This window comes from Panthera onca, chromosome F1, assembly GCF_046562875.1.
Source record: "Panthera onca isolate mPanOnc1 chromosome F1, mPanOnc1 haplotype 2, whole genome shotgun sequence".
In the NCBI taxonomy this organism is placed as follows: domain Eukaryota; kingdom Metazoa; phylum Chordata; class Mammalia; order Carnivora; family Felidae; genus Panthera; species Panthera onca.
Genome location: NC_138355.1, coordinates 43,154,388 through 43,168,162, shown reverse-complemented (window position 1 = coordinate 43,168,162; position 13,775 = coordinate 43,154,388). Strand labels below are relative to the sequence as shown.

General features: G+C 43.6%; 1 protein-coding gene and 1 pseudogene across 8 annotated transcripts in view; one reads left to right on the top strand and one right to left on the bottom strand.

Annotated features, from left to right (window-relative positions):
* NAV1 (neuron navigator 1) overlaps positions 1–13,775 on the bottom strand; it is a 269,569-nt gene that overhangs the window by 29,938 nt on the left and 225,856 nt on the right. For all 8 annotated transcript variants that reach the window (XM_078440775.2, XM_060644073.3, XM_060644074.3 and 5 more), the window contains 2 exons: positions 1,616–1,754; positions 876–1,173 (listed from right to left, as the gene is read on the bottom strand). In XM_078440775.2, coding sequence (XP_078296901.1) covers positions 876–1,173; positions 1,616–1,754 — 437 coding nt within the window. The remainder of the gene's footprint in view (positions 1–875; positions 1,174–1,615; positions 1,755–13,775) is intronic.
* Positions 3,046–7,849, top strand: LOC132686359 (ATP synthase F(0) complex subunit C2, mitochondrial pseudogene; annotated as a pseudogene).

Sequence of the window (13,775 nt, the reverse complement as noted above, 5' to 3'; positions counted from 1 at the left end):
CTTTTTGTTATTTTCTGCTTCTAGAAAATACAGCAGGAGCGCCTGGGTGGCTCAATCAATTAAGCGTGTGACTCTTGATTTGGGCTCAGGTCGTGATCTCCCAGTTCATGGGATCAAGCCCCGTGTTGGGCTCTGTGCTGACAGCGTGGAGACTGCTTGGTTTTCTCTTTCTCCCTTTCTCTCTACCCCTCCCCAGCTTGCTCACACGAGTGCGTGCGTGCTCTCTCAAAATAAATAAAACTTAAAAAAAAAAAACAACAAATGACCCACTCCCATTACAGTAGGAATGTGCATGGGAATTTGGTGAAAATGGAAGAGGCAACCACAAAGGTTAAGAAAGAAGTGCATCTAACAACTGGCCAAGGAAGGACAAAAAGGAGGGGCTACAAACAGCCGAGATTATGGCCACACCTCCTGGTAAGTAGAGACTGGAAGGAAATGTCAATTAAGGCGAAAAGTTACCCAAGGGGCCAACTTTGGGAGCAATGCAATTCTGATTTTTTGTTTTCTTGGGACCTCACGGGGAGGCCAAGCAAGTACCTTGTGAAGAAGTACGCCAGCCAAAAGTCTTGGGAGAGGAAAGAAAGACAACCAATGGGAAGTATCTACAGGCAGGTCAAACTAGTCTCTGAACATAACATACTCCTGCCTCTCCCTCTTATTAGCTGTATGGTTTGGGCTCTGCCACCCCTTTTTGTTTTTATTTCTATATTCATAAAATGGAAATAGTAATACCTATCTTCCCTACCTCACAGGACTGTTGTTAAAGCACTCTGTAGATGTTTACTACCATCCTGTGGGTTAATGACCTTAAGAAGAGGAGCGGCCAAAGAAAGAGGACTTTGCCCTCGTCCCTTCCTTTATTCTAGGCTCACCTGCGACTTTGAGGGCACTCTGAGCTGTGTGAGTGATGGGGGAAGTGACAGCCACCGGTGGGGTCTTGCCCTTCTTCAGGGAACCAGGGTGTCCCAGGCTGACAGGCTTTTTCAGTTCTCCAACCTTGGATGAATCATCACAGCTTTCGGGCCGCTCTCTCCGCCACTTAGAAGTCCCAGGTTCCATCTTCAGGCTACCACTGTCGTACTCCAGTTTTTTGGGGGCCTTCTCCTCTGATTCACTGAACCAGCTCAGCCCGCTTTCTGCCAGCGAGCGCTTCTCTGAGTCTGTGCGGAGCTGAAGAGGAGAACAGAAAAAGCAGAGTGAGACCTGAGGGTCTTGGGGATGGAAACAAGGAGGCTGAGGGGATTTATTTTGGTTGCTGGGTGGCCCTGCTCGTTCTACAGTGTTGTCAACCCAGGGTTTCGACCTATACCTCTCGTGTGCCAGAGAAAAGACATCCTGTGTGTTTCAGGGCTTCTTTTTCTTCTCTGGTCGGAACAGAGATGTATCACTCCAAGTAGGCCTGGCCACTAATACAGGTGTTACTAGGACCACAGCTAAGACTGCTTGGTAGCCTCAGGTTTCCTTTGGCCAGCTCTAAAAGGACTTGGCCAAAGGCACACGGGAAGAGATCCCACGGGCTGGGTGAGTGTATGTGCAAACGTGTACCCAGCATTGCCGTCTGCCCTGTGGTTCATCTCGACATAGTGGCCCGGGTGTTTGTAAGCTCACGTACCACTATTGTAGAGTTCCTGCGAGAAGCAGTGGGAGTAGTTGGGAGGGAGTTGAGGGAGGAGCTGGCATTGAACTCTTCTGAGCTGAGGTTGTCCGAGGCATCACTGAGCCCACTGCTGATGGAGCTGCTCTCATCCCAGCTGCGGGACAGGAGATAAAGGTTAGCAGTTAAAACAGAAGCCAAGGCAAGAAATAAACTTTTCATATTGATGGGAGAAATGGCTCTATTCCAGTATATAGACTGGCCAAGAGGAGAAAGCTTGAAGGTTAGTCCTGGGTTTGCCAGTAACTTGAAGTATACTTTGGCGATGTTCTTTCATAAAAGGAAAGCACTCTGTCTTTATCTGGCAAAAGAAGACGTTACATCTCCTTAACAGAAAGGTATACTGTGAAGACAAGGTAATTCTTAGATCAATCTAATTATACAAACCAATTTCCTCTCCCTGTCGACGTCTTCCAATCTTATAACAACCATATCTTTGTTCATTTCTGGACGTGTTCTTCAAGTATTTTCCCTCTCTTTTCTAAATGTTTCCATACCTGGTAACGAGGGCCAGAAAAAGATTAATCTTTTTCAGGACCCCTTAGACCTATCGTTTCTCACTGCTCCTCTGCTTATACGGTTTCCGGATCCTGGGATCAGGTTTTGCTTCTAAGCAGCATGTACCTCTCTGCTGATAAATGAGCCGCACTTAAGGTGCTGTGGCCAAGCAGAAGCACCAAATTTGTGCCGAACGGTTTCATCTTTCTGGCAGTTGCTCAGAACATCAGATTTGTGGTAGCTGGGAGAGACCGTGGTTGAACATCTGCATATCTGCCATGCCTTTCCATAAAGAACCCTAGTCCATACACTAAGTGACACTAATACAGGCTTCTTCATCTCTTTGGAACTTGGATTCTACAACATTCCCTTAGCTGTTCATTTCTGCGTTTAACAACTTTTGCAGTTAGAAAGTTAATTCTTACCCTGTAAACGAAATAGGGTCCTCTACCATTGTTACCTACTTCCTTTTGTTCTCTCCTTATTTGCTATTCCCAAGCTTTATTTTTTTTAAAGCTTATTTATTTATTTATTTCAAGAGAGACAGAGACAGCGTGAGCAGGGGAAGGGCAGAGAGAGAAGGAGAGAGAGAATCCCAGGCAGGCTCCGCGCTGCCAGCACAGAGCCCCATGCAAGATTCAAACTCACAAAACTGGGAGATCGTGACCTGAGCTGAAACCAAGAGTCGGGAGCTCAGCCGACTGACCCAGCCAGGGAGCCCCCTCCACACCCCGCAAGCTTCTTCTTGATCACACATTATTTTCTGAGTTCAAAATCTGTCTCCTACAACCTTTCTTCAAAGGTCCTGTTTTCTAAGCCTTTCACCACTTCCTTCTGGATCCTAAAAAGTCCCTCTGATTTCACTCAAGTTTTAGAGCCCAAAGCTGAACATGGACTTCAGGAAGACTGCAGTAGGAAAGCATCTGTTTGTGCCTGTAGGGATCGTTCTCCAAATCGTTGCATCTGTGTTCACAGGTTTGTTTATCAGTTTTGCGTGTGTGAAGGACTAAGAGGCTGGTATCTGGAAAATTTTTCCTTTTTGCTTTAGTTTGAGTTTCAGATCATGGAACAAAAGTCAGACGTACAAGTCAGCTAAGTTCTTGGCCCAGATTTCAGCTGGCCTCCCTCTAATTTATTTGCTGGGAATAGGAAAGTGGGTGGTTTGGACATTTGGCTTGGTTGCTCTGTACTGATTAATCCAAATACATTGAGAAAGAGCAAAGAAAGAATGGGGATTAGAACACACTACAGAGTGATTTCGGTTTTCTTGCTATGAAATATAGCCATTATTAAAACAAGCAACCTCTTTTTTTCTCCACTCGTGACATATATTAATCCCACGTTTGTCTTGGGCTAAGATACCACAGCCCCCATTTTGTAGAGAAAGAATACTGGGGAGGAAAGATCAGTTCTGGCTTTCTGATCCTATCAGCTCTTCTGGGTCAAGATAAGATCTCTGGCAAGCAAACAAACAAACTATTCACTGCCTGTTCTCCTGGGTCAAAGACAGAGGAAGCCTGGAGTACTGAACCTTCCGTCTGAAATTAATTATTGGTAATGAAGGTCTCGGAGTGGAGAAAATTCTTACGGAAGGGCTCTTGCAAAAAGACTAGGGCTGCTGTGGTCCACCAGTCTAAAAGAAACCCTTCCTTTGCCCTACATTTATGGAAAGCCTTAATACTAAAAATAAAGACGGGGAGTGTATCTTCTCAGAGAGGGTTCAAGTCCTCCTTGCCCATTCCTCCCAATTCACAGACCTTTCCTTTAAGTTTATTTATTTATTTTGAGGGGAGGGGCAGAGAGAGAGGGAGAATCCCAAGCAGGCTCCGTGATGTCAGCACAGAGCTGGACGCAGGGCTTAAATCTCAAGCCGTGAGATTATGACCTGAGTCCAAATCAAGTTGGATGCTTAACCAACTGCCATCCGGGTACCCCTCACTTTTACTTTTTTTTTTTTTTTTAATTTTTTTTTCAACGTTTTTAATTTATTTTTGGGACAGAGAGAGACATAGCATGAACGGGGGAGGGGCAGAGAGAGAGGGAGACACAGAATCGGAAACAGGCTCCAGGCTCCGAGCCATCAGCCCAGAGCCCGACGCGGGGCTCGAACTCACGGACCACGAGATCGTGACCTGGCTGAAGTCGGACGCTTAACCGACTGTGCCACCCAGGCGCCCTCACTTTTACTTTTAAAGTAACCACTGTTAACAGTCTCTTGTGCTTCCTTCAAGAATATCCCTATGCGGGGGGCACCTGGGTGGCTCAGTCGGCTGAGCATCCGACTTCGGCTCGGGTCATGATCTTGCAGTTTGTGAGTTCGAGTCCCGCGTCGGGCTCTGTGCTGACAGCTCAGAGCCTGGAGCCTACTTCAGATTCTGTGTCTCTCCATCTCTCAGCCCCTCCCCTGCTCATGCTCTGTGTCTCTTTCAATAATAAATAAATGTTAAAAAAAAATTAAAGAATATCTCTATGCGGGGCGCTTGGGTGGCTCCGTGGGTTAAGCGTCCAACTTTGGCTCAGGTCACGATCTCAGAGTTCATGGGACTGAGCCCCACATCGGGCTCTGTGCTAACGGTGTGGAGCCTGCTTGGGATTCTCTCTATCTCTCTCTGCCCCTCTCCTGCTCATGGTCTCTCTCTCCCTCCCTCTCAAAATAAATAAACATTAAAAAAAAAAAAAGAATATCCCTATGCTTCTGTCTTCTAGCCGCTTGCTTTCTGGATCTGCTGAATAGTTGACATTATGGGACCACAATTCATCATCCTGGTTCTCTTTACCAGGCTCTTTTAAAAAAAATTTTTTATTGCTTTTTTAAAATGTTTATCTTTGAGAGAGAGAGACCAAGCACAAATGGGGTAAGGGCAGAGAGAGAAGGAGACACAGAATCCAAAGTAAGCTCCAAGCTCTGAGCTATCAGCACAGAGCCTGACACGGGGCTTGAACTCAAGAACCTGGAGATTATGACCTGAGCTGAAGTAGGTGGCTTAGCTGACTGAGCCACGCAAGTGCTCTCTTTACCAGGCTCTTAAGCTAGAATGTCAGTCTTTCTCTAGTTGGTTTACTTTCTTGTTTTAATGAAATATCTCTTCTAGTAGGTTTCAATAGATGCTTGGGAAGCAAACTTGGTAAGATCTGACACAGTATAAAGTATCTTTATTCTATTTTTACATGTGAAATTTTGGCTAGCCATAGAATTCTAAACTGAAAGTAATCTCTAAGGATTTAAAGGCACTGCTCCATTGTCTGGCCTCTATTGTTGCCATTCTGATTCCTTGTCCTTAATATGTGACCTATTTCTTTCTAGAAAGCTTAGCATCTTCCCTGGTGTTCTAAAATATCATTAATGACATGCCTTGGTGTGGGCTGATTTTTATCCATTGAGTTAGATACCTTACTGGGCCCTTATAATCCAGAAATTTTCATGAATTATTTCTTAAATTTTTTTTAATGTTTCTATTTATTTTTGAGAGACAGAGAGAGACGGGGGAGGGGCAGAGAGAGAGAGAAAGACACAGAATCTGAAGAGGCTCCAGGCTCTGAGCTGTCAGCACAGAGCCCTATGCGGGGCTCAAATTCACAAGCCGTGAGATCATGATCCGAGCCGAAGTTGGACGCTTAACCGACTGAGCCACCCAGGCGCCCTGCGTGAATTATTTCTTTGATGACTTTCTCCTCTCCATTTTTTTAGTTCTCTCTTCTACAATGTCTATTATTCAGATGATACGTTTTGAGGCTGATACTCTTGATTTTCTTTCTTATTTTCCAGCACTATATATATTTATTTTTTAACTCTACTTTTGGGGCAGCGGCCTCAATTTTATCTTCAGTTTCCTCCATTAAAATGTTCCTTTCTGCTATCATATTTAAAATTTTAAGAGTACTTTAAAAATAGTACATCATTCTTTCTTTCAAGGATGCAGTCTCTTCTCTTAACTCTCAAAGATATTCATTCACCAATTTATTCAGAGGGGCAGGTTTATAATCTCTTTGTATAGTGTCTGGTTCCAAGTAGCTTCTTTCTGTTTGTAGTGGTGAGACTTTCAGGTTACAGAACCTTCTTAGTTGTCTGATGATCCTTGGTTGTTTGCTCATAGGTAAGAATGGAACACTCATTAATAATTTGGTGGGGGGGGGGGCACCTGGGTGACTCAGTCAGTTAAGTGTCTGACTCTTGATTTTGGCTCAGGTCATGATCTCATGGTTCGTGGGATTGAACCCTCCCCCCCGCCCCCCCCAAATGGCCTTCACGCTGACAGCACGGGAGCCTGCTTGGGATTCTCTCTCTGCCCCTTCTCCACTCACACGCACGTACATGTGCTCTCTTTCAAAATAAATAAACATTTTTTTTAATTAAAAAATTTGGGGCGACTGGGTGGTACAGTCAGTTAAGCCTCCGACTCTCGATCCCTGCTCAGGTCATGATTTCACAGTTCTGGAGTTTGAGCCTCACGTCAGGTTCTGTGCTGATGGCGTGGAGCCTGCTTGGGATTCTCTCTTTCTCTCTGCTCCTCCCCGCTTGTGCTCTCTCATTCTCAAAATAAATAAACTTTAAAAATTAAAAAAAAATTAAAACAATTATTTGGAAGCTTTGTGTACATAGATAGGACTTGTCAGTTACGCTTTCTGTACAGGGAGATGTGATTGGACTTGTTCATGTAAGTTTCTTCTCTCAGGCTGGTCAGGTTCCCTAGAGATGAATCTTCCAAACTCCTGCCTGGCGGGGAAGGGCTATTGCCTTTGTGGAAGTAGCAAAGGAGAGGATCTCAGAGTTTAAGTGTTTCTTATATAAGTTTTAAACCAATCCTCCTGTTTTTAGTTTCATCGCTTCCCCCACTAAAGGTACCTGATGTTCAACAACTACCAAGCTTTTTGAGGGTTCTGGGGTGCAAACACAATTGCTGTGCAGCTTTTCCAATTACTGGCTCAGGACTCAGCTTTAAGTCGGATACATCCATTCACACTTGCCTTTCTCATTTCCAGCTTCCCCAAATTTTGTGGCTATTGTCTCTTCTTTTCCCTGTTTATCGTGCGTTTGGTGTTAAGACTTAAGGAAAAAAGAACCCCCCTCGCTGCCCCTCTCTGTCTTCTCTGAACTGGGAACAGCTCTCCTTCCACAGCCCCTCATCCCCTGAAAGCCTACGCCTGTGCAAAGTTTGCCTCCACCCCCTTCTTGGGCAGGAGCACCTCTTGGCTGTTGAGTGGATCACTGTCCGCAGTGGTGCTAAAACCACAGGAGACACTGACATAGAGAGCCTCAGCAGCTTGGCAGCCCCACGTCCCCTGACCTCACTTATTCCCAGCCGCAGCTTCTGACCCAGCGCCATTTCAAGGGACATTGACACAGCAGCCAAGTTCATTGGGGCTGGGGCTGCCGTGGTAGGGGTGGCTGGCTCTGAGGCTGGAATTGGGACTGTGTTTGGGAGCCTCATCATTGAACCCCTCCCTGAAGCCAAAGCTCTTCTCTTACGCCATTCTGGGCTTTGCCTTCTGGGAGGCCAAGGGGCTCTTTGGCCCGATGGCGGCCTTTCTCATCCTCTTCGCCATGTGAAGGAGCCATCTCCACTTTCCATAGGTTTTTCTCCCGTATCTTATCTGCCCTGTATGTTCCTTTTCTGATATCTCCCCAGGCAGCCTGGGGTTGGCTCAGGGTTTGACAGAGGGAAAACAAATAAATGATGTATTAGTAAGAAAAGGGGGGAAAAAAAAAAAAAGAAACCCCAAACCCTGTATTATCATTTTACTCTTGGTAGTTGTGAAATATGCTACCAGCAGCAAAACACCCCTAAATGACACTTAACAGAGTTTGCTCTTTTGAATTACATGTTCTGATGGGTAGACTTTAAGTACAGTGAGGAGAGGAGAGTTCCATCACCAAATCAGGAAAAGCTGGAAGGAACCATCTAGATGATTTTTTTGAAGAATCAAGACCCTGGGAGAAAAGAGGCTGGATGGACGCTGTCCACCCTGAAACATGACTGCCTAAGGTCTGAGAACAGAAAGTCTTTAGAAGAGTTTGCAGACTCTATCAGCTAACGAGCCAGATTTACCACAGAGTAACTGACTGGTCACTGGTGATAACATGGAAAAACAATAATGGCACCAAAACAATATGGCACCAAAACAATAAATAAAGAGGAGGGCAGGGCTTAGAGCTCAGGAGGGCTATTGCATCTGTTGCCTGGCACAAATAATTTCTCTTTGCTCTGTCGAAGCTGGGTTTTGCTATCTCCTTTCTATTTCTCTTTAAATGTTTCTCACATAGATCTCAGGTGGGGAAAAGAGGTCTAGATCTAACTACACTAGAAACGCAGCAATGCAGCGAAGTTAATATCTGTTTATGATCCAACCTACGTATAAATCCAAACAACCATCACCAACAGGCAACTGATATAAAAGAGAAATGTTGTCTTCTACATTTACACCATTTACTTTACATGGTATACAAGTTTTCATTCTGGGAAGGTTAGTAGAGGAATAATAACACCTTATTTACCATTTTCATCTACCCTCGGAACAAAAGAGGAAATAAGTCAGAATAAACATATGAGAGATTAAGTCAAATATAAACAAGATGATGAAAATGACTCTTGTCAAGGGATATTTCTAAAGTACTGGAACAGGTTATAGCAGTAAATTAAAGATTTTTCTCAGCAGGATATTCATTTTCTCATTTACCGATCGCCTCATATCCTTTAATCCTCCCTTCCCTCCAAATCTCAAACTTCTCATTTCCTGTTTCCCTGAAAAGTATCAGGGTTTTTTTTTTCTGTCACCTTATCAAAAGCTTCAATATGGCCACAACTCCTTTTTCTTCACTTCCCTCCTCAAGAAGTCCCACTGACCATGTGACCACTTGCCTCTTAAACCTATCTTCTTCTCCTTTACATTCTCCTACTTTAGCTATGGTTTAGAGCTAATGTCGCACTCGCTCAAACCACTGTGAAAGCCTCCTTACTGACCCCATTGTCTCTAAATTCTCCTTCCTTCCAGACACACTGAATAGAATCAGAAGCCTAATCACCCAAAAGCGTAGCACTTACCAAACCTTCATTAGCTCCTTGTTGCTGATTTAATAAAATCAAAATTCTATGGCCCACTGTTCAAGATTATCCATGAGACATCAATAACAGAGTATAGCGTTTAAGAGCACAGATGTTGTAGCCAGGTACCTGAATTCAAATCCTAGAAGCTCTGCCTAGGGTTAAATTAAATTTCAATTTGGCAAACATCCATTGACGTCCTGGTATTTATAAGATAGCTTCAGTTGCATGGGCATTTAAAATGAGTGACTATCAGAATGAGCTCAACAACCCAAGGGTGGAGGAAGATGTATACATGAAATGAATACCATATCTGAAGTGCAGACAAACATACATAAGAGGATTCAGAGAAAGGAGTGATTTAATTTTCCAACAAAATCCAAAAATATGACTTTGCCATGTTAGGACACAGATAAACACAATGCTCATCTCCTTTTCCCTAGTCTCATCCTGCTCCTAATTCTAATGTCTTCTAGGATTCCTACTAGGTGACCAGTTGTGTCCCCTGATTTCTTTTCCGAAGTACAGGCCTGCATGGAGAGCCAATCTTACCATCACTGAGCAATGATCTGTGCCCTGCTGAAGATTCTGGAGTCCTGACGTGATTCCAGGGACTTGAGAACAATGTACATAAACCGTACCCACCTCCCATGGGTTTCTCCCTAGCTGTGCATTTTGAAATCTCACCTTCCTTCAACACCCAGGTCAAACACCAAGTTTTCTATCAGGCTTTCCAGGATGCTCCTTGTCAGAAGAAATCTCGTTCTCTTTTATGTTCGCTAGACTGTATTTCCCCTAGGGATAGGATTGAGTGTCATTCATCTCTGTATGCCTCATACAATATCCTGTACATAGTGGGCTTGTACACACTTGCAGACTTGAATTCCTGGCTTCTGTGAAGGTAGGAATGCATAAACTCAGGGAAAGGGTTATGATTTTGGAACTGCTTCTTACATATTCTCCAAGAATGGTTAGTAGCTTGTTTCCCAGTACTCCTTATTTCAGGGGGAATTTATGAACTTTTTTTTTTTTTTTTTAGAACTTCCAGTTCTCTGCTTAAATTCTCCACCTATTCATGAATAGAATCCACCTTTTCTACTAGATCCTTAAAAATATTTACAGAAAGCATTTTACAGTGTTGTCTATTAATTCCGACATCTGGGCCACCTATAGGTCTGCTTCTATTGACTATTTTTTCTGCCGGTTATATTTTCCTGCTTCTTTATGAATCTTGTAACTTTTTATTATATGTCAAATGTTGTATGTGAACAAAGAATGGCAATACATATGCCTAGAGAGGGACACATCCCTTCCTCTGTCAGGCTGCTAGGATTGTGAGCTGAGTCGGTTTAATCTGTAGCAGAGCTAGGTCTGGGCTTTGTTGTCTCTTTGGTTAAAGTCAGTTCACCACTGGTTTCAAATGTTTTGAGGATAGGGTCAAGACTATCTCAGTAGGGCTTAGGATCTGACCATAGTGAGACTCCAGATATCTCTGTCTATGCTGTATCGCCCAGCCCGGCTTTTTGAGCTGCTGCGGAGTGCTCTTTACTCTTGGTGGGCCGCTTCTATGCACTCCGTGAAAGGCCATTGTGCTTTAAATGGGTCTTTTTCTATCCTCCTGCCTTGCTCTCAGATTTCTGTGTAGTATGTTACTGCTGGGTACTCCATGAATGCTCTCTGTAACTGAGTAGGGACAGGGTGTCTTTCTCATCTTTCTATCCTGCCCTCAGTTGTTAACTTGCTGTCACTGTGTGTACTAAGCAATGTCCTCATGGGAAAGAATTAGGGGTGGGTGGGTACATATTTGCTCTGTGATTTAGTTTCCTTATAGCCAGCCAGCCTGTAGCCTTCAAAAGTTTTGTATGAAGCTGAGCTACTTTGTCCTTCTCTTCACCTAGAGTAGGTCTACTCCTCCTGCTGTTGTGCCTCTAGAATGAAAGCAGCTGTGCATTTCTTTCTTTCTTAGGAAGAGCTCGTTCCTTTCTGGAATTTAGTTAAATGTAGAATACTTTGTATTCTTAGGTATTACAATTTTTGTTTACTAAGCTATATTTGTTATTTATCTAGCTTATTCTTGTTGTTTGGGTGGGACTGACCGTTATCGTGAGACTATACCACTCCTTTCAATAAATCAGCCTGTTGAGTGCTAATCCATTAAACCCTCCATCTAGAGCTGTAAGAATGGCAACAGATTCCTTTTTGTTCCCTTGCCCACTTCCTAGCACTGATACCACAGTCTTAGGGACACTCTGGGGCACCCCATCTCCTCTGGAGATGAAAAGAAGGACTGTGAGGAGGCCAGTTCAACTGAACACTGCTCTGTTTGTGTCGGTGCAGACACATGGCAATGCACAGGGCAGGGAACACTCCTCCCCTCTGGGAAAAGCACCAACACTAACATAGGTCTTGGCTAGGACTGGCCACCCCTCCCAGGCTTCTCTCACACAGTCTGCTCCCCATATTTTAGGTCCAGCCATTCCACAGAACTTGAATAACCAAGGGAGCCCGCAGGCAGCCAGAGGGCCAAGGGTGTGGGCTAGCTAGTGGGAAGGGTGGACTAGCTTGTGACTACACAGGAAAACATCCTTACTGCTTCTCCAGAGCAGCTCTTCTAGTCCTTAAAAGTCAGACGTGAATACTGAATCGTTTCTCCATTTATCCAGAATATATATGTCTGGTGAATCAGTAACCAAATTTCTCTGATTATTTACCACTTAATGGATAAGAGCTCTGGACACAGAACCTTACTTTCTCCTCTGAAGGCAGAGAAATAGTTGCAATAGGCTGGTTATAAGAAATGGAATTTAGGGGTGATTATCTTTACTCCCAAGCAGAGTTTTTGGAATTGGAAGCCAATATTATATCCCAAGGAGATACCAAGGACTCTCTGCTTTCCCATCTAGGAAAAGAAGAGCTATGCTTACCATCTAAACTGGAAATAGGCTCCAAGACAGCAGGAAGCTGTTTGACCAGTGTACCCAGCTTCTGTGAGCTAAATCCCCAAACTACTCACAGAAAGAAGCCAGAGATAGACTTAGGAGGCTTTTCAGTCCCTATTGCTGTACCAACAAGGGTGATTGGATTCTATGAAACAGACAAACATCAAATGGGGTGGAGGGGGAAAGGTCACAAATAGCTACAATTCTTGATATTGTCTCACTTCCTGGGGTTGATGGACACCGGCCTTGGTCAGGCACTTAAATAGGAAACAGTACCTGATGGTAAGACCAAGTGTAGATTAGATTTGAGGTCTGGTGGCAATCTTACAGCCAAGATGGGTGGGGGGCTAGTAAATGTGATAACCCTGGCCCTAGGTTCCCTAAGAGCTACAATGACTATGGATCAAAACAAAAGGAATATTTTGAGAATATAAGTACTTTAGACAATGCTCTCACTGGATGGCTGTGCAGCCAAGGGTACTGCATGACATCTGTTCCTGAAAGCCAAATTACTCTTGGTACTTCAAGGGGACACGGAAAAGAGTAGATAAAGTTTGGTCTAGGATCAGTCCAAGATAGAATTAAATACATAAAGAGACTCAAAATTAATCTGTCCTCCTGGGGAGGCTAACTTTAGGGCTGGCACGGGACCAGGTTGACCTCAAAGCGTATATACTTCTATGGACCAGAATACATTCCTGATATTGCTCTAGTCTTAAAATTTTCCATAACTTCCTTGGAACAAAACCAGCAACTAGCTTAGAGTTTAGATACAGATTTCCTTACTTCCACCCTCAAGAATATTCTTACCTTCTTGGATGAAATGCAACAGGTTAAACCATATGAAATTGTCGATTTTGTAGGTAAAAAATGGTTACACATGGGTATTTCTATATGGTTCAATGTCAAATATGGTTATGTTCGTGTCTGGCCTATGCTTTAGCCCTTGTTTGCTAGAGAAGTGTGGTAGTGGGTTCTATACTCTTAACAGAAGGAAAACTCAATAGGAAGAAACAGAGTCAAATGACAGAAATGACAACTTGTCCCAACCTTGTCTGGTGCATTTGAGCAAGGAATCATGTTTTGAACTCAAGTCAAAGTTCCAAAGATATCCCATTCTTCACGTGTCTTTTATACTTTCTTCAGGACCATTCCTGGAGGTGAGCCACTCAGCTTTATACAGCCAGCTCAGGCTGCCCTAAAGGTCACTCAGACAGCCATGGAGATGTGGGTTCCTAATGAGAGAATTAGTGATGTTCCATCTCTGGTCCCTGAAGCAAGTGGACTCACTTGCTCTCCTTTGTTAACAAGGTGGTAATCCCCTAGATCTGTGTAATATGGTAGTCACTAGCCATATGTGGCTACTAAGTACTTGAAATGTGGCTAGTCTAAATTGAGATGTATGGTAAGACCACCAAGATCTAATACCAGATTCCAAGTACTTAGTATGAAAAAAAAATCATATCTTACTACAACTTTATATGGCATACTGAAATAATATTTTAGATATATTGGGTTAAATAAAATGTTATTGTAATTAATTACACCTGTTTTACTTTTTAAACCGTGCCTACTAGAAAATTTTAAATTACATATGTGACTTACATCATATTTCTATCGGAAAGCGCTGTTCTAAACAGG